Here is an 18,595-nt window from a genome sequence, read left to right as displayed (position 1 = left end):
AGACCTTCAGTTGTTTCATGTGTCACATTTCATGTCCATTTTAAGCAGGCAAGGCCATGAAGGACTCTGGCCTTGATAATCAATACCCAATTACCAGGTTGATTGTTTAGAAAGTAACAGTACACTGATTTGGATTCTGCAGCCTATACTACAACCTAGTCAGAATTATTCACCTTAGTGTCAGCCAAAGATGATCTTCTTTAGTCTCCAACATTTCAAGACCACCATATTTATGTTTTTACATATCTAGTGTTGCTTATGTAGGTTATCTAAGAACAAGTTATTAAGAGTTTTCTAACATATACACAGGTGTATTTAACTGCTATAAATATGTTTGTTTTCCTGAGTGTTGATGACTCCAAAAGGAGAGTTAATGTACATTCTGTAAAGTTTTCAGGCCTCAGTCATACTGCCATGAAACTCAGGAATGTTTTTCTTTCATAGATTTTGGCACAGAAAGTCAAAGTTTTGTACATGGTACTTTGGCTTTTGCTCCTTTACAGGTAATAGGGCAAATTTCTTATGCTCTTGAGAATAGCTTCTGAATGAATAGCCTTCATTTCCTTACATGAGCAGATGAACACAGCCAGCCTGCATTTCTGAAAGGGGCCTCATTCTTAAAATATACATTACAGATAATGTAATACATGTATAATTCCAAATTTAAATCTCAAAGTTTTCACTATTTTCATTAAGTAATATTTTATGGCTATCATATTTTTCTCAACAATAACTTCTTGTTATTTCAGAATCTTTATCATCATTATCTTTCTTGACACATACAGTCGTTTGCCCCAAAAAAATTTGTCAGTGTCCAGTGACTTTATTATTTTATAAATTTACCATGAATAATTTACCAGTTGGATTAACAAAAATGAAGACTTAACAATTGGCTTTTCTTTTGCTAGATTATTATATTTCAGTTTCCAAGGAAGCACTAACAAAAGTGTATAAATATTAATGGTATTTCCTAAAGGTTTTTTGTTATGCTCATTAGGTAAAATTGGTCTGGATTTAATGATAAAAAGCACCATAAAATTCTCAGAGCAATAAAGTAGAAGTGTTATTTCACTTGACCAAAAAATTATTATAGTTACATTATGCATGACTGAACAGATGAAAAGTTTTGGTATCAGTAACATTTTACATATTTACATTCATTACTAGAAGGTCTCTAGTACGTCTTTCTTTAGGTGCAACCCACATTGGCTAAGCCTTACCTCATTGTAACAGCTTAACTCTTAAACAATAGTGTTTTATCAAACCAAAATCTGCAATCTGCTTAAAATTTAGAGAAATACAAGAAGCTGAGGTCTCCTTCAAATAATTTATATAGTCAACCTGTAATAGACAGTTTTATATGTAATTTATGTTTTCAGTCTTTTTACTCTCTGACCTTCAGCTGCCATGTTTCAGAGTGTAGTAATATCTTCCCAGATGACTTGTCCAAGGGCAGGCAGAATTTGAAGGTCTGTTGAGTCCCTCAAAATGAGTCTATCTATGTTATTTGTAACACATGTTTTGAGAGATAAACAATAGGATTGGCAGCACACTTGAAATTATATTGGTAATGGCAATGCTCAGGAACAAGCAGTGCATGCAATAAACAAGCAGACCTCATGATCTGCATTGTTTTTATCCACATGCATAATTCTATTTTACATAAATGACTTGAGGGTCCTGCAATATGTGTAGGAAAGATTAGTTGAGATATAAACCCTTGAACATGATGTAAACACATATCTGAAGCACATAAGTGGTGAAACTGGAACAAGCTTCCTGTGGAAGCTGTGAATGCTCTATCCCTAGAAGTGGCCAAGCCCAGGTTAGAGGGGGCTTTGAGCAATCAGATCTGGTGGAAGGTTGTCCATGGCAACATGGGGTTGGACTAGATTATGTTCATGTCCCTTCCAGCTCAAATTGATCTATGGTTCTATGAACAGCATAGTGCTGAGCTTGCTTGGGCTCTCTGTCTGTCTTTGGATGAGTAAATTCAAGATTACTGGGAATGGAATATGAGAATATGATAATTTACACTAATAAACTGCTAGTATATTCCCTGTGTTGGATTTGGACTGTTTCACCTAACAGTCTTCCTGGACAATTCCAAGATATGCTTTGGTAGACTATGGATAATTTACAATAGGCAGTTTGTGGACAACAAACATGGTTTGGAGTTTTCCAGCATAAATGTGAGTCTTTCTATTTCACTTACTCTTGTAATCCATGGATGTTCCCAGTTTCATCTAATTTGCCTGACTGACCAAACTTCAGTGCCATGACATCTTCAGGGGCCCATCTTGGTTCACATGTGAACCGGATCTGTGTGTGAATGCGATGAGAATGGAATTTGGACTTCAGAATGGACCTGGATCCATTTATTGTCAGAAAAGACAAATTTAAAGAAACCATGGGGAACCAAAGTAACTGATGATGGGCGTCACCTCATCGCTATTCAAACTTGCCGCTACTTCCAGCTTTCCAGCTGATTCCTGTGTCTCTCAATACATTTGGGAACTCATGCTTTTCTAGTAACTGGCAAATTACTGAAACAGAAATACTTGTATAATATTTGATTTATGGTAAGTTCTGCTCATGAGTAAAAAAACTGAAGTCCTTCAAAGAGTCACCAGTGTCACAAATGTACTACAGTAAACAAAATGCAAATGTTTTATTTCAAAGTTTTATGAGTTTGCAAAGAAACATGGCTTCTGTGACAAGTTGTTACTGAGTCTGGGAACCCAAATACTCTTCCCCTAAATATGAAAATAATAGATAAGACTGAAATCCCTATTAATGCAGAGAATTGGTATGAGGTTTTTGAGATTTGTTTGGTTATAGAAGCATCCTTATGAAAATAACAAGATCTGCTTCTCTATTTCCTCTTTACTACAAAGTGCTGTATAATGGTGCTACTTCTACAGTAGTTAACTGGCAAGCTAAAACTCAGAGGAGTGAGGCAAATGAGGGAAGTTAAAGTTCACATGACATGGGATTCCATGGCCTAAAACACTATTCAAAATAGGCATTTTGTGTATGTCCTTCCTTCATGAAAATATTCAATGACAGAACATTTGTGGGAGAGTTTCAGCTTTCTCAATGAGAGGAATTTTAACATCTCCACCTTTGGCTGTGTTTTACACACCAGGATGACAAAATATTTGAATTAACAATGAAAGAAAAGGACTGAAATAAAACAGTCCTGGTTTTCCATTTTTCGTTACCTCTCTTATTTATTTGCTAGGAGATTCCCATTAAATTTTATTCAGAAAAGACAGACTGTCTCAAATACCTTGGCAAAATGGCATAATTAATACTGAGCCTCATAGTAAGGCTATCTACCCAACTTTTGGAAGTAGCCCATGCAGACGGTAACTGCTAATATTAAAAGACAAATCTGAAGGGATTTCAACAAAATTTTGAATTGTTCTCATTCAAAGCAAAAAGTAGACCTCTTAAATTACACCTTAGATAGATAGATAGATATAAAAAACAGACTTGTGTATAACATTTGTCAAACAAAGAAAAATTCTATTGAAATTAACAATGTATTTAGAATTCTGGATTTTCTGTATCTTCTATTCTCTTAACCCAAAGTCATCACTTTAACACATTTTCTCCATTAACAAGTTCTGAAATTGTCGCCACTCTTTTAATCAACTTTGTAAATTATACCTGTTAATGCACACAAACATCCCCATCAAATAAGTTCCTCAGCATGAATGATTTATCCATATCTGTCCTCCAGTAATAGAACAAATGGCCAGTTATGAAGCTGCAGTACAACCCAAAATAGCTCTTCCCACCCCTTTCACAAACAGTCCCAAGAACAATAATTAATTGCCGGCTGTCTCAATTTAATTGAATTCTCATCAGTTCTCCTGCTGTACCACATTCTCCCAAGCTACAGGAGTCAGGAAAAGGCATTATTCAGCTGAGTCAGTAGGGCATGGTAACCAAGCATGAGACTTCATGAAAAAGGTGATACAGTAAACTACAAAAGGTGATAGACTGACTTTATCCAGGCTTTTAAAAGTGAAAGTTCATGTAAGCTTAATTGTTCAAGTTGACAGCATTGTCTGCAGTGCTGCATCTAACATTGCTGATTTAACTGGGGTTGACAGTGAGGCGGGAAGCTCTGTAATGCTTCCAGCTGTACTTAGAAATGCACTGTTGCAAAACTGTGGAGTTTTTCTACTTGCTGGATGATTGTGCCATATTTTAGAGTCAAATGGAAAAGTTTTCCAACAAACATTTATTCCTTTGCAGGAACTTCCCAAGTTTCTTGAAGACCTCGCTTCAACAGATGCTGATCTGCCTTGGAACAGGTCTAAGAATCGTTTCCCAAACATAAAGCCATGTATGTGTGTTTACTGACCAACTCCTCCATTTTGCTCTTTACTTTCAATAGTGTAACAGATATTTGGAATGCAAGTGTATTTTTGTTTGATCTGTCTTTGAAATAGCAGTACAATCAAGTCCACATTATGAAATAATTTTCTGTCAAGTAATCTGTCTTTACTTTGTGGGTTTTTTTAAAGACAGTTTTATTTGCAAGTAGCTTTCAACTTGCTCTCACAAGCTTTAATATGCAGGTGCAAGAAACTGTAGCCCTAATAGTTTCTTGGCTTTGTAATTCAAGCCATGCAGCAAACTCTTTAAAATTCTTCCTCATTGGTTTTTCCCCCCCACCCCCTTTAGTAAAAAGTAATTTTTTAAACATATAAAATCCACATGTTTGTGCATTCAGCTACCTCAGGAGTCTGGATATGCTTTCTTGTGGGTATGTGTACATGTGCTACAAAAGTTCCACAGAAGATCAGAGCGACTGTATGACAACTTATAAGCCCAGGCTAGATATTATCACAGGAGACAGGAGTCTGTCTCTCTATACTCAACACTGCTTCATTTTTCAGTTAATAAGACAAGAAATGTCATTATTATTTTAGGCATTAGCTGTGATGTGAGATGGAGTGCATAGCATTCCTTGGTTAATAATGCTACATTCTGTGCTATTTACTTTTCAGAGCAGCTGTTCCTGCTATCTGCTGCCTTGTTCAAGACATATTCTAAGTCACAGTCTCTAAAAATTTATCTTCATGACAGACAATAAGGCATAAACAGATATGTTTCATAAATATTTAACTTTGTATTCTAATGTTCTTTATTAAGTTGAAGACCAAACACCAAAATTCTGGTGTTACACACATGATATGTTTCTTGGATTTTGTAATTTCTGCGTATGTGCTGTGGGAGCAAATCAGAAACCCTAAACTTTTTTACTTTTTTTTTTAATAATGACTTAACCTTATGTTTAAAAACCCCCAAAACTATATAGAAGTGCCAGAATCTGGCTCACTGACCTGAGCAGCAACTAAATGGAAAGAACTCTCAGATCCCTGACCCTGCCCTCTGATTCACACAGAAGTTGTGTGTGCTAGGACAGCATGGCTTGGAGTACACAGACTCCTTTTAGGTACAGAATCCTCCCATACATACATCAGATTGGGGGTTTTGGCTCATTCACCACTTAAATTAAAAAGTATTAGCTACAGCATGTCTGGAACATTGAAGAAAGACCATGCAGTAATGGAAAAAGGGTAAATTACCTTTGTAATTTGTGTTCTACTCCTTCAAATATTGTTACTGCTAATAACAGTATTTTTGATTTTTTAGCGCTCCAGGAACACTTTTTAAAAGTTTTATGGTTTTTGAACCAATCTTTTAGTTAACTAGACTTTACTTCCATGATAGATAATAACAACAGAGTAAAGCTGATGCCTGATGCTAGTATTCCTGGATCTGACTACATTAATGCCAGCTATGTGTCTGTAAGTAGAAAGTCTCTCACATTTTTACTGTATTTATTTTCTGGTAGAAGAGTAAAAAATAACTCCCAACAAAAACAGGATTCTAATTTTTCTTTCATTCACTACAGCCACTGTTGCCATGACATTGTTCAAGTGACTCCCGTGGCACTAAAAATGGCAAGTTAAAAAAATATATATCCCATTTTCATTGCTGAGCAACAATTTCCAAAAATAATCAAAACTGTGTCCAGCAAGTTGCTTTTTATAAATTATTTCATACCATTTTCTTAAAAGGCAACAGTGGAACTCCCACTGAGGTAAATTGTTTAGATAGGTGTTATTTGGTGTCTTGATTCAACAGTTAAAGTTGTTGTATATGAATAGGACAATGCAAAGATAACTGAACTGAAAACTTTCATAGAAATGGCTAACAGTTTTGGCATGCTCCTTATTATTTTGTGAAAGTTATGATGGAGGAAAATGAAAGTAGGCTTCTTGAAGAAGAAATTAATACTATATTTTTCATTCTCATCTTTCTTCACAGACTTTCCCATTTTCTTATTGTGTGCTAAGTAAATTCTTCATCTATATTTTAATCTAATTTTTGTCCTCTTGAAGCTCAAAATGTGAATTATAGTTATGCATCAAATCTCTTCTAGCAGTGGCTGGTGATCTCACATGAGGTCAAGACTTGATTTACATTAAAAACTTTTCAAACATGTAGCAAGACATGCAGAGTGTAGTCAAAACAGGCAACACAAAGGAAAGTGGAAATGGTTACTTGCAGGTAACTAAGAGACATTGCAGAGAATAAGCAGTAGAGCTAAGAAGATCTTTCTTTGAGCAAACAGTATTTATTCCCACTGTGTCTTTGTTCTGAGAGTTAGCAGATAGGAAGAACCAAGACACTTGGGGCTGGGACTGCACAGAATGGCTAAGGAAAGCAGAGGCATCTTGGAGCACGGTTTAGTCTTTACCCTTCCTGCCACTGACAGGCCAAGCCTTAGGCAGGGAGCACTAACAGCAACTTCCCGAAGGCTGCAGCAAAAGCCAGCTACAGAGTGATCCCTGCTGAGACTTTGACTTGTGTGCACGAATTTTGGATGATCATTCATCAGTGAATAGATAACTCCAATGTTACGGTTTCTCAAGGCTAAAGTTTCACCCTTTATATGCTCTCATTTTCCATGTTTGTAGATGTATAAATACATAAATGCATATGGCTGTAAACATGCAATGTGTATGTGTATTTATATACGTAATTACCTAGGCCTGTTTACATATGCATACTTTTCCTCTCCATAAAGAAAGGAAAAGAGAAGTCTTGTACTTAGTTTTAACAAATGGGAACTCTGTCACTACTTTGACTTTCATTGGTTAAACAAAGTCAGTAACTGAACTGTGAGCTTTGCATCCCTGAATTACTGTTTCTCACCTCACTCTTAAACTAAGGAGGATTAACATAGTTTCCCACTGCCACCTGTTCTTTATATTAGAGATGGAGTAAGTAACAGGCAGCTGTGAATTATAGGGCTATAATTCCAACAAGAAGCTTTGGTGGTGCTATAAACCACTGTGTCAGTTGTTTTGAGCAATAAGCAGAACACTGTGATATTATAAACTGCTAGTTCTATGGCATAAATTTATTGCTGTTATTGCTATTGTTGTTATTTTAGACTTTCTGTAGTACAGAATAGTTCCTGTAGGTGTACTTCTTTTCTATGAGGAACCAGATCCATGTCAAACCATGCACTCAGAGCATCTATAGATTTTTTCAATAAACTTCCTTCTTCCCAAGTTTTACATGAATTTATAAATTAACCAAGGATCAAAAGCCAACACTAAAATAAAAGTCAACACCTTCAGTAGGTTTCTTGAAAACCTTTAATTGGAGATCATTTATTTCAATGAGCTTCAGCCCGAAGTTACAGCAGATTCCTGACAATCACCGAAGAACTAGGTCATTAGTGTGTGTATTACTTGCACTGGCTCTCAGACTTCTCCTTATCTGTTTCCCTGGTTCCAATGTCCCTTAGCACTATTTGATTCTCCTTTGTTGGCCACCTCTTGATTTAGTTCTTGGTGGCCTCTAGCTGGATCTGAAGTAAGTATAATATGAAGGCCTAGATAATTTTAAATGGGAATTGATGACCTGATTTCCCTGTAATATCTCTGCTAGATGCATTTCTATTACCATGGTGCTTCCCATACTTTAATAGAGTATTGGTTCATAACTGGACTACCAAAAAAAGCCATTTCTCTCTTAGTTTTCCAAGGCAGCCTGCCATGCAGTGACTATTGAGGCATATGCCAGTTTGCTTAGTAGGTCTGACAAGATTTTAGCCTTAGGCATGGCAGATACAGGCACAACTATGAGTCACATGCAAACTCTTTTGTTTCCATGCCAACCATTATGTATTAAACATTTTCTCTTTCTTAGGGCTATTTATGTCCAAACGAGTTTATTGCAACTCAGGGACCATTACCAGGAACAGTGGGTGATTTCTGGAGAATGGTGTGGGAGACAAGAGCTAAAACACTTGTGATGCTCACACAATGTTTTGAAAAAGGACGTGTAAGTTACCAGTGAACTGATTAAAAGCATTTGATATAATTGGAAATTCTCTATGTAGTTTCTGACAAGATTATGACATGATACTTGTTAATTAATTAGTAATCATCTCTCTACAGATAAGATGTCATCAGTACTGGCCAGAAGATAATAAACCAGTGACTGTGTTTGGGGATATAGTGATTACTAAATTGATGGAAGATATTCAAATAGACTGGACCATCAGAGACCTAAAAATTGAAAGGGTAAGGCAGCACTGAAAGTTGATAGAAAAAAATTCATCCAACACCCGAAAGAACATCAGATATGCTACATCCCACACAACCACTCCCTCAATATTCTTCTTTTAGTCTTTTAGTGCACGTGGTTGTCTTGTGTTTTATTTTCATTCATGTTTCATTTCCTGAGAATTTTTGTCACAAAGAGCTCAGATATTTGTCCAATATGCTATGAAGGGCCTATTAAGGTTACTGAACTTCTGGTCTGGTGGGAGGTGAAGTTTCTACTTGGACCCATTGGTGTCTATTCTAGAAAGGAGTAATCTTAACCATTTTGAGATCAGACAAATCCCTTTAAATGTATCCCTCTCAGATTAAAGGGCAAGATTCTCTGGTGCAGCTGTTTTGCATTGTACCACCAGCCATTGGCCTCCACCCCCAGGAGATTCACCCAATATGAATAAGAATCATCAGTATTACTCCTACGCTTTGTGCTGGGAAGGAGGAGCAGGGGTACAGCAGAGATCTTCATCTTTGTCATGACCCACAACTGCAGTTTCCACGTGTTGGAAAAATTATAACCCAGCATTAACTCAGAACAGCAGGTGGGCTCAAAAAACAATCTGAGAATAAAGACCCAAAATTAAGTCACCTTTCTTTTGCATTCCCAGAATTGATTTGTGTTGTAAGTAGTGCAGCCAGATCCTAGACCTGAGCTTGGCTGTGCTAATGCAGGCATTACCATCCTGTGCCATGTGCTTGTGACAAAGGGCACACAGCAGGTAGGGGCTGGTCTCAGCAGTCACCCCATAGGGATATGCTGTGCACACAGAACAGATAAACTGAATGTTTAAAAATGACTGAGAGAAAATACACCTTTTTTTTTTTTCTGCTAAAAATGGAACACAGAGAAGCAAGACTGGAAAAAGGACTATTTAGAATAAAAATGAATTCCAGTAAAATGCCAAGTCACTTGTGTTAACAAGGGTGAGGATGAAAAGAAGATAATCTGAATTGACTGGGTGATCCATTTACTGTAGCTGAACTGCCCTGCACAAAAAGCTATGCCGTTTATAAGTACATCATTAAATTTGCTGTATCGCTGGTTTTAAGATTGTACATCCTTTCACAAATGGGTGAAAGCTTGATGATCTTCCAGTGAAGATAAAAAGCATATGTGAAGCAAATAACTCAAAATCATTGCCATTGTGAGTTTCTCTTCCATTTTTTATGTTGATCAGTTTAAAAATAATAGTACAACTACAAAGTAGTTGCTACATATAATTGTTCACCATTGTTCAGTATTTCTTACAATATGAAAGAAGCAAGTGATTGGTTCAAAAGCAATTTGAAAAAATAGAAACTGTTTCATTACACAACAGTTGTTTAAACTGTGGCACTCCTTGCTGCAGGATATTGTGAAGGCTACAAACTTACAGGGATTCAAAAAATCTATATAAATTAGTAGAAGAAAATATTGATGAGTACTATTAAATTTCCATTTCCTGTCTCTCACTGAGGCAGTTCACAAGTCACAAACTATTAAGAATGGAAAGGATATTCTGGGGAACTACAGCTACATTGTTGTCATTTTTTATAATGCTGCCTAACATTTTTTCTTGACTACTGTTGCAAAGAGCATACTGATGTAGACAGACCTTTGGCATGATCCTGTTCTTTCATTTTTACATCCTTCAAAAGTAATCTGGGTATTAGATCATAACCTCTTTTTTGAGGTTACTGTTGCTGCTGCTCTGATTGAGAGAGAATGAAAGAAAATATATTTGTGTTCACCCAGTGTATGTGTGTTTGCCTTTACCACATTGGATCAGTCTTAGAGTGGTTGCTTTTTCCTCAAAAAATTTGTCATCCCAGCTCACTAAATTTCTAAATGAGCCATAGAAACTTCAACCTGCAATCTACAAATTATAGATATAATTACTAAAGTCAAATGAAGAGTCACTTCTGAAAACACTAATACTTCCTGAAAGATGGACTTGATGCTATCCCTCAAAAAATGTGCCAGAAGTTCTGTGCACAGCAAATTATCCCTTCATGCCAGTAATCTTATAATTATTATGCTATTCTCACTTTATTTTTTACGTGAAAATACTGAGAAGGCTACATGTACCTTACTGATTCTTCTGTAGCATTTCTTCTGTAAAAACTGCATTATTATGTATTTTTCAGCATGGAGACTGCATGATGGTGCGGCAGTGTAACTTCACTTCTTGGCCAGAACATGGAGTCCCTGAAACTACTGCGCCAATTATCCATTTTGTAAAACTCATCCGTGCAAGTCGAGCACATGATAGCACACCAATGGTGGTGCACTGCAGGTAAATATATTCACCAAACTATTGTTTGGTAGATTTGAATCTCAAGTGTGTAATGATGCACAGGGAAGTTGCCCAAAAATGGAGGCTGAGTGCACAGTAATGATTCTAGGATGGACAGAGGTGAATGTTTCTCTAGCAGTCCTTCTTACTCCTTTCTAGAAGGTAAAATACCAATGTTTGTTCTGCCATTTATGGAAGTTCATTGAGGTGATGTCAGGGAAATAATAGCTCCAAACATTACCATAAAGTATTGCTGGATTTTTCTCCATTTTTCTCTTTAATCATGAGAAGAGGAATAGCAAATGACATGTATTGGTTTAAATTACTTCTATTATAATTCGAGTTCTTCTTAAGAAGCAATTATTAAAAATATATTTTAAATGTATAGGTCACATATGATAAGGAAGAAACTATTTGAAGCCACAGAGAATGACAAATAGAAATAAGGGTTTGCATGGGCCAGATTTCAAACTTGGATGCCCATAAACAGTTAAAACCTATATTTAGGCTCTTAAATAAATGGTCTGGTGGTTAAAGGTGTTCAGCTGTCACAGTTTCCACTGGTTTCATTAACACCCTTAAACTTCTGTTTCAAAGAGTGAGTGTGTGGGGAGGCCTAAGTCTTGACAAAACCAATGAGTGTGACCTGCATTTTGTGCAGGTCAGTGTTCCCACTGAATGTGTGGGCATGCTCCATAAAAGAGATCTGAACTAAAAGGGATCTAAAAGGGATCATAGGTCTGCTACTGAGTCTTTGCCTTGTTCTCACTTGGTGTGAGTCTGGAAATTAGTGGAAGGAAAAGATGGCTTTGATGCTACAAATCTTTTCCACTTTATCGTGTATGGGAGTTATTATTATTTGTCCTCAGCATCCTGTAGGTGCCACCCACAAAGGGTAGTAAAGCCTTACTCATTTAATATTGCTGTCTTTGATGAACATTTCCCTCTACTGCAAGGGCCAGAGAGACTATGACAGGGGAGAACAACACAGTCTTCATGTTTTCAGGACGCTTGTATTCTATGGGGCTCTCTGCCAGGAACCCTACATTCTTTTCAGAATGAAGATATATAAAGAGGCCAGCATGGTTCTGATACTCCACCTGTGCTCAAATTCCTGATGGTTATAAAGCATTACTGTGTATTCTCATATCCAGAAAACTCATTCATTACTTTTTGCTCATTAGATATTGCAAGCTCAAGAGTTCTGCTATACATCTCTTGATTATCTGCAGTAATATACCCTGCATTTATTACACCAATTGCAGAGAAGTCTGATAGTAATTTGGAAACAATCCTATTCATTATAAGACCTTGAAATAAAACACTACCTACCAGCATGTCTTGCACACTCATCCTCCTTTTAAAAGCATTTTCTTTTAAATTTTTTTTCTAGATCCCATGTTATTTTGTCTCAAATACAGAAAGTATTACAGAATCCCAATGTGATTTCACAAAATCTTGTGATTTTTTTTCTCTCTCAATTAATGAGCTCTAGAAAACTCACAGAAAAGCTACAAGATCTTTTTTCTTTTTCCACTCAAACAGGTTTGGGTCATATGAACATATAAATATGTAATATTGCATTTATCTGATGATAATGAGAAATCAAAAATTATGAAAATGTGAAATCAAAATTAGAAAATGGCTCAAATCCAGATTTCACTTGATCCAATTCAGAAAGAAATTCACAAGATGTAAATGCTGAAAAAAATATTTAGGTTTTGTTTGAAGAGCTTTTCTTTTCACAGTAAACAATTTATCCTGAATATTTTAAGAAAATGCTGAAAACATTAACATAAAAGCTTTATTTTATCTTGTTTATCATGTTTGCAGTGCTGGTGTTGGAAGAACAGGTGTTTATATTGCACTTGACCATTTAACCCAACATGTAAATGACCATGACTTTGTGGATATCTACGGACTTGTAGCTGAGCTAAGAAGTGAAAGGATGTGTATGGTACAAAACCTGGTAAGACTTATCTGTTCTGTTTTCCTGTTGTTGAAAAATTAGTCATCTCTTCACATGATCTACAAAACAAGACTATAAAGCTAATAACAATCTGCTGTATAATACATTTTCTGCCAAATCCTGCTTTTATTTATTTTAGGCACTGTGGAAGTATAATGTCTGTATCTACCTAAGTGCACTTAGCCAGCAAAGTCTTGACAAATGCTGAAAAGAGTGCTATTTATTTTTAAACCTAAATAATAATTTCTCACTCTCTACTTAATTTGTCTTAATTTACTTCTTTAGTGTATTTTTTGTGTATGCATATGTGGCATAGTCCACCAAACTTTAAAATATTCATTTATCTTTGAACTCATTATTGATTCCTTGATTCTTTTTCAATCGCTTCAAATAAAATAGTACATATGAATGGATTTAATCACAGATTTCAAATTGTTTCAAATCAATGGTGGGTTTTGGGTCTAGAAAAAGGACATTTCTAGCAGACTTATTTTGTATGGACAGTAGTCAGTGATGACCTGCTGGTGAGGAAGACTTCCTTCTGCTGTATCTGGAATTCTGAGTATATGTAAAGAAATAATATTAGAATTTAAAGCTGATCCTAAATGCCCAGTGGAACAGAAATCAGCTTTGTTTGGATAAGGTTTCTGGCATAAGTCTTCTGCTGGCCAGATCTAACCCAGGGCAGCCCGAAGCCTTCAAGTCTACAGGATGATTTACCAACTTCTCAGTATGGATGAGTAATTTTAGGATGAACTTCCACATGGCTGATAGATTTAAATTGATTTTAATATAAGGACACTTGCTCCATTTGGAATGAAATTCTGCTATTCCATATCACATCGGAATATGTAAAAAGTGAGTCAGAATGCACAAAGCAGTAAGTCTTTCTTCAGAAGATTTTATGGGACATTCTGGTGAAATTCTGACATGATGTATCTTGTAAGGTGCAGTCTGGATACCATGTGTTCTAAATTTTCCCTTTTGAAGTTTTGATGCAACTAAACAATTGCCAGTACTTTCTTGTGATGATGAATTCTGGGAATATTTTTTGGTTCTTGTTTTACTTTTTTGACTAGAAGTAGAATCATCTAGACATAAATCAAAGGCTGGAGGGCAATATAATGGGAGCACTCCCAAAATAAAATCTTAAAACAGTGAGACATTCGATAATATCATTTTATGTTTTTAAAACATGCATCATTTTTCTGTATCTCTTCATTTGAATGTTTTGGCAGGGGCTAGGAAAAGGCGTGCCAAAATGCGGTACAAGATGTTGGTGTCAGAGTTCAGATTTTCTAACAAATCAAGTATCCATCTGTATGCTAGCTGCAAAATTCTGAGATAGCCTGTTCTCTGTCCAGGTCATTTCTAGCTCATATTTGCAAGACTACAAAAGTCAGGTCAGCAACAGAACTTGCCCAAAGGGAATCAATCTTGTAAAGTTTTATGGTGGATTCAAAAGTCAAGCTGTTTGAGAGTTCTGTTATAAAACACTGTTGAATTGCCTATTAATCAGATTTTATGTGATCAGCACAGAAGATATAAAAGAGGGGAGTAATTCCTTCCCAGAACTCAGTATAGAAATCCCTCAGTAAAGCTGTCTGTAAGATCTATGAGTAAGATAAATAAAAGCTGATTGCTCTTGGACCTGTATTTTGCTTGTTTATAGCTTCAAAATAATATTCCTTTTTTTAACAAAGTCACAATATGTTACTGTAATCAATGGATGAGAATAGGTAAGACTGTCATTGTTTCTCACTGAGAAAATATCTAGTTAGACATAAATAGCCCAGGTAGCCTGCTTCACTCTCCCCTGGCAAACCCTGAAAGATTTTCATTGCTACATCATCAGAAGTTGCTGTATGACTGCAAGAGATTACAGAGCTTTCAGAGGCTGCATTCTGAACTGGAATAACCAATCTAAACTCCACTGAAATTTAAGACCTTCATTCTAGAAATCCATGTTTGTTCAGCAGACATATCAAAGTTTATCTTCTTGCCAAATACAAGGGCTAGTTTGAAGTAATGTCATGCATTTATTTCACTAAGAAAGTTATTGAAAGGTGTAATGGTGCTACATGCTTCAGAGGACCTGTGAAAAGCTGTTTTAATTACCCACAGTTCTGGAGCTGTGGCAGTAACTTTTATCTATGTAAGCAAATTTCTCTCATATATCTGAGATACTTGAATTGCAAATTGATGGCTGTTCTGAAACAAAATAGCAATTACTGAGACAAAAAGTTGCATAAATATTTTTACCTGTGCAAAAGTCAAGGGTAATAGTATGATTTTGGTGCAGATATTCCAAATCCATCTCAACAAGGTTCTGGGCAAAATGTTTTAGCTGACCCAGCTTGAGCAGTGGGTTGTTGCACCAGGCGGTCTCAAGAGGTCTCTTCTAATCTGAATGTACCTGGCTTATTTTCTGCATCTACATATACAATACTTCTCCTATGTGAATATATGCTTAATCCATTTATTATATTTCTGTCTGTTTTCATTCCTTTATTTCATTCTTACATTGCCTTATTTTGTCTTCTTATTTTCAGACTTTATGTCCTTAAAAGTGTCAAATTAACTTTAGTTGCTCACTGTTTGTGTTATTGTATGTTAAAAATGAGGCTACAGCTCAGGAAGTATCACTCAAAATACTGGGTTAATTTGCTCCTAGCACTGGTGCAAGGTCCTAGAACATATAGGTTTAGATTTACTTGAACTTCTGCATTTGAGTGCACCCTGCTGGTTTTCTCTATGGTAGAAAGAGAAAAATTTTCTTATCTAGATATTACATTCATATGGTTCAGTTTCTTAAGTCTGCACCTCATGACAAAATGTCTTTTCATAGAATAAACATTCACAGAAAATTGTGGAGTAGTCTATTAGTCTCAGTAACGGTTAGTCTAATTTCATATATCTTACTGTTCATAAGGATTAATATGTTTTGGCAAATTTAAAGCATTATGTTTCATAATAATTGAAATCAGATCAGGCATATACAATATGGTCACCAAAGTACTGAGGTTGCTGAGTTAAACTGCAGTTACTTTGAGATTTTCTAGGTGTTATAGAAAAAGTTAAAAGGCTTTTTGGTATTACAAGTAGATTTTTCTTCTAATCAAGCATCTTTAAATTCTCATCTTGCAGGCACAATATATATTTTTGCATCAATGTGTATTGGATCTCTTGACAACCAAGGGAAGTAGTCAGCCCTTATGTTTTGTAAATTATTCCGCACTGCAAAAGATGGACTCTCTGGATGCCATGGAAGGTAAGGAGATACAGCCTGTGTCCAAATTATTTTTTCACAGCAGGTGCAATGACTTTTCCAGACTAAGAAGCAGCAAAAAAGTCCTTTGACATGCTTTTTTTGCTTTAAAAGTATTAATATCTAGCCTTTTGCTGCTCTTTATTCCCCCTCACAATAATGGTCATTGCTCAAGCTTTCCCCACCTTTTTCCATGCAAGACCTTTTAAATTCTGTGAAAAACAGTTCTTTGCCATAAGTTACTATTTGTTTACAAGGTAGGCTAATTTAATATATCTGTTTCTTCTGCAGGTGATGTGGAGCTTGAATGGGAAGAAACAACCATGTAAATACTAGGAGTAAATATTACAGAAAAGGAGATTTTGAAAATCAAAGTAATATTTTTCTAAGCACAGGGGCCAAAGCGAATTCCCCTATTTTGTTGATTAAAGGAAACACAGATGATCGAGACATCTTTTCTTCTATCAATGTGCCTTCATGAATAAGTTAAAGTATTTTATTCAGAACACTGAGCAATAATGGTTTGGAGTACTTTTGCACAGACTGCACTTCGGGTGTTATATAAATAGTGCTTTCAGTATGTATTTAAAGTGTATTTGAACACATTCCTTTTTGCTAAACTATCTTTGTAAAAGAAAAATGAGCCAAATAGGATGTAAAAATTAATATTTCCATTGAACCTACTTTGGTGTGAATTTGCTGTGTTCTGTGTGTTTTGGTTTTAAGTAAAAGCTAAGGTTTCTTTACTCATTCTTGATAGATTGGTTTCAGTGTTGTCAGTTCTTGCAGATTAATTCCAAGACCATCACAACGATCTTTACCTAACTGTATGTTCTTGTGTTTTGAATATTTTTTTTACAAGTGGTAGTACATCAGCTCATGATCCTGAACAGCTGAAGAGTCACCTTCTGACATGGGGAGGATTATTCAGCTTTTACACAGCACACAGTAGCTCTTCAGGGACACTTGGGGCTATTTAAACTATTTTATATTCAGCAGGTTGGGTTTTTTTAAATACATAATGATGATTGCATATGTTCTGTGCAGAAAAAAAAGTGTTTTACATTCCTGCTAGTTTTTCAAGCATATAAAACAAAGTAAAACTATAAATCTATTATCTGTTATAATGAATGCTAGATTGAGTTTTGTAATAGAATGCTTAGAATTCATTCACCTTTCTTGAATATAACACTATTCAGCATTTTGAAAGGTTGCTCAAATTTTAATATCTATGTATTTTATAATATGGTTGTCAAGTAAAAATGTTTTTGCACCTTCTTCGGATTTGGGAAATCACTGCAGACATTGAAAATTATGGGAGCTAATGTCTAGAGAATTATTAAGAGAAAACATCTTCCAATGATGATGATACAATGATTATTGTTATTATTGTAAATAGATCTGAAACAGGAATGAGAGAGGCAGGAAGCTTGTGTCTGAGAAGAAAAGCAAAAATTAGTAGATTAGGAAGACTAGAGAGATAATGAAACTGTGTGCCCTGGTTTTACATGGAAATGGCAGTATTTAATCGCTGTTATTGGGGGGGGAGGGTTGATTGCTAAGTTTTTCTCAGGTAAAGAAATGTATCATCATTCTGAATAACAATGAAACTGTGACCTTAATGTGAGGTGCAAAACATAATAGCAAAAAGACTTTGGAACTGCCATCTTATATTGTGTTTAGACAGAAGTCAAAGCTGTCTTGTTGAGGCATCAAGCTCAGGGAATTCAGGCAAAACTCTTTGGAGCCCTGAAATATGTATGTGAGGGACTGTTCTTGTGTGCACACTCTGAACAGAATAGTCAGTGAACAAACATTTCCATTTCTTCACTGTAGCTTCCAGACAGAAAATGCTATGCAGAAGGTAACGTGGTATATTTTCAGAACTAAACAACGGTGTTTTTAGAAACTGGCAAGGGTGGTACAGTGAAGATCCTTTGTAATTTTGCAGAAAATGCCAGCCAAATATCTAAAATGAAAATTAGAAGACAGCATTCAAGGAGGTAGAAGTGGTCTACAGAGATATTTGGGCAATCTGTCTTTTAGGAAGATCAACGGTATTGTAAACATCACCTGTCAGGCTAAAAAGAAAACAATGCCTTTTAAAGCTTGATAGGGGGAGAGAGAGGTGATGTCCACAGCTGTTCAAGTCTCTGGCAAAGCATTCGGTGCAGCTCTAGTTTCATTTGGTTCCTATGAAACATGTATTCTTCATTTATTATACATGTACTTTAAAGTATTCTGACAAATTGCTTATAGGGACTTACAGATGTTTTTCATGATTTGTGGTTGTACTTGGTAGCAGTTCAGGGAGCACTGTGATAAATTGACATTATAGAGTCATAATCTTGTATAGTCTTATATCCACAATGGTGGAATATCTGCAGGAAAAACCTAAGCTTTATGCAACTCAGAGATG

At 35.8% G+C, this 18,595-nt stretch overlaps 1 protein-coding gene across 1 annotated transcript in view; it reads left to right on the top strand.

The window, feature by feature from the left end:
• Positions 1-16,608, top strand: part of PTPRQ (protein tyrosine phosphatase receptor type Q) — a 99,233-nt gene extending 82,625 nt beyond the window's left edge. Inside the window, exons 38-45 of the mRNA XM_030960825.1 lie at positions 4,270-4,360; positions 5,755-5,831; positions 8,251-8,385; positions 8,502-8,627; positions 10,791-10,939; positions 12,773-12,908; positions 16,056-16,179; positions 16,468-16,608. Coding sequence (XP_030816685.1) covers positions 4,270-4,360; positions 5,755-5,831; positions 8,251-8,385; positions 8,502-8,627; positions 10,791-10,939; positions 12,773-12,908; positions 16,056-16,179; positions 16,468-16,505 — 876 coding nt within the window. The 3' untranslated portion in view covers positions 16,506-16,608. The remainder of the gene's footprint in view (positions 1-4,269; positions 4,361-5,754; positions 5,832-8,250; positions 8,386-8,501; positions 8,628-10,790; positions 10,940-12,772; positions 12,909-16,055; positions 16,180-16,467) is intronic.
• Positions 16,609-18,595: the final 1,987 nt, after the last annotated feature.

This window comes from Camarhynchus parvulus, chromosome 1A (genome assembly GCF_901933205.1).
Source record: "Camarhynchus parvulus chromosome 1A, STF_HiC, whole genome shotgun sequence".
Taxonomy (NCBI): Eukaryota; Metazoa; Chordata; class Aves; order Passeriformes; family Thraupidae; genus Camarhynchus; species Camarhynchus parvulus.
Note: the sequence above shows the minus strand (reverse complement) of the source record. Positions and strands in the feature narration are given on the sequence as shown.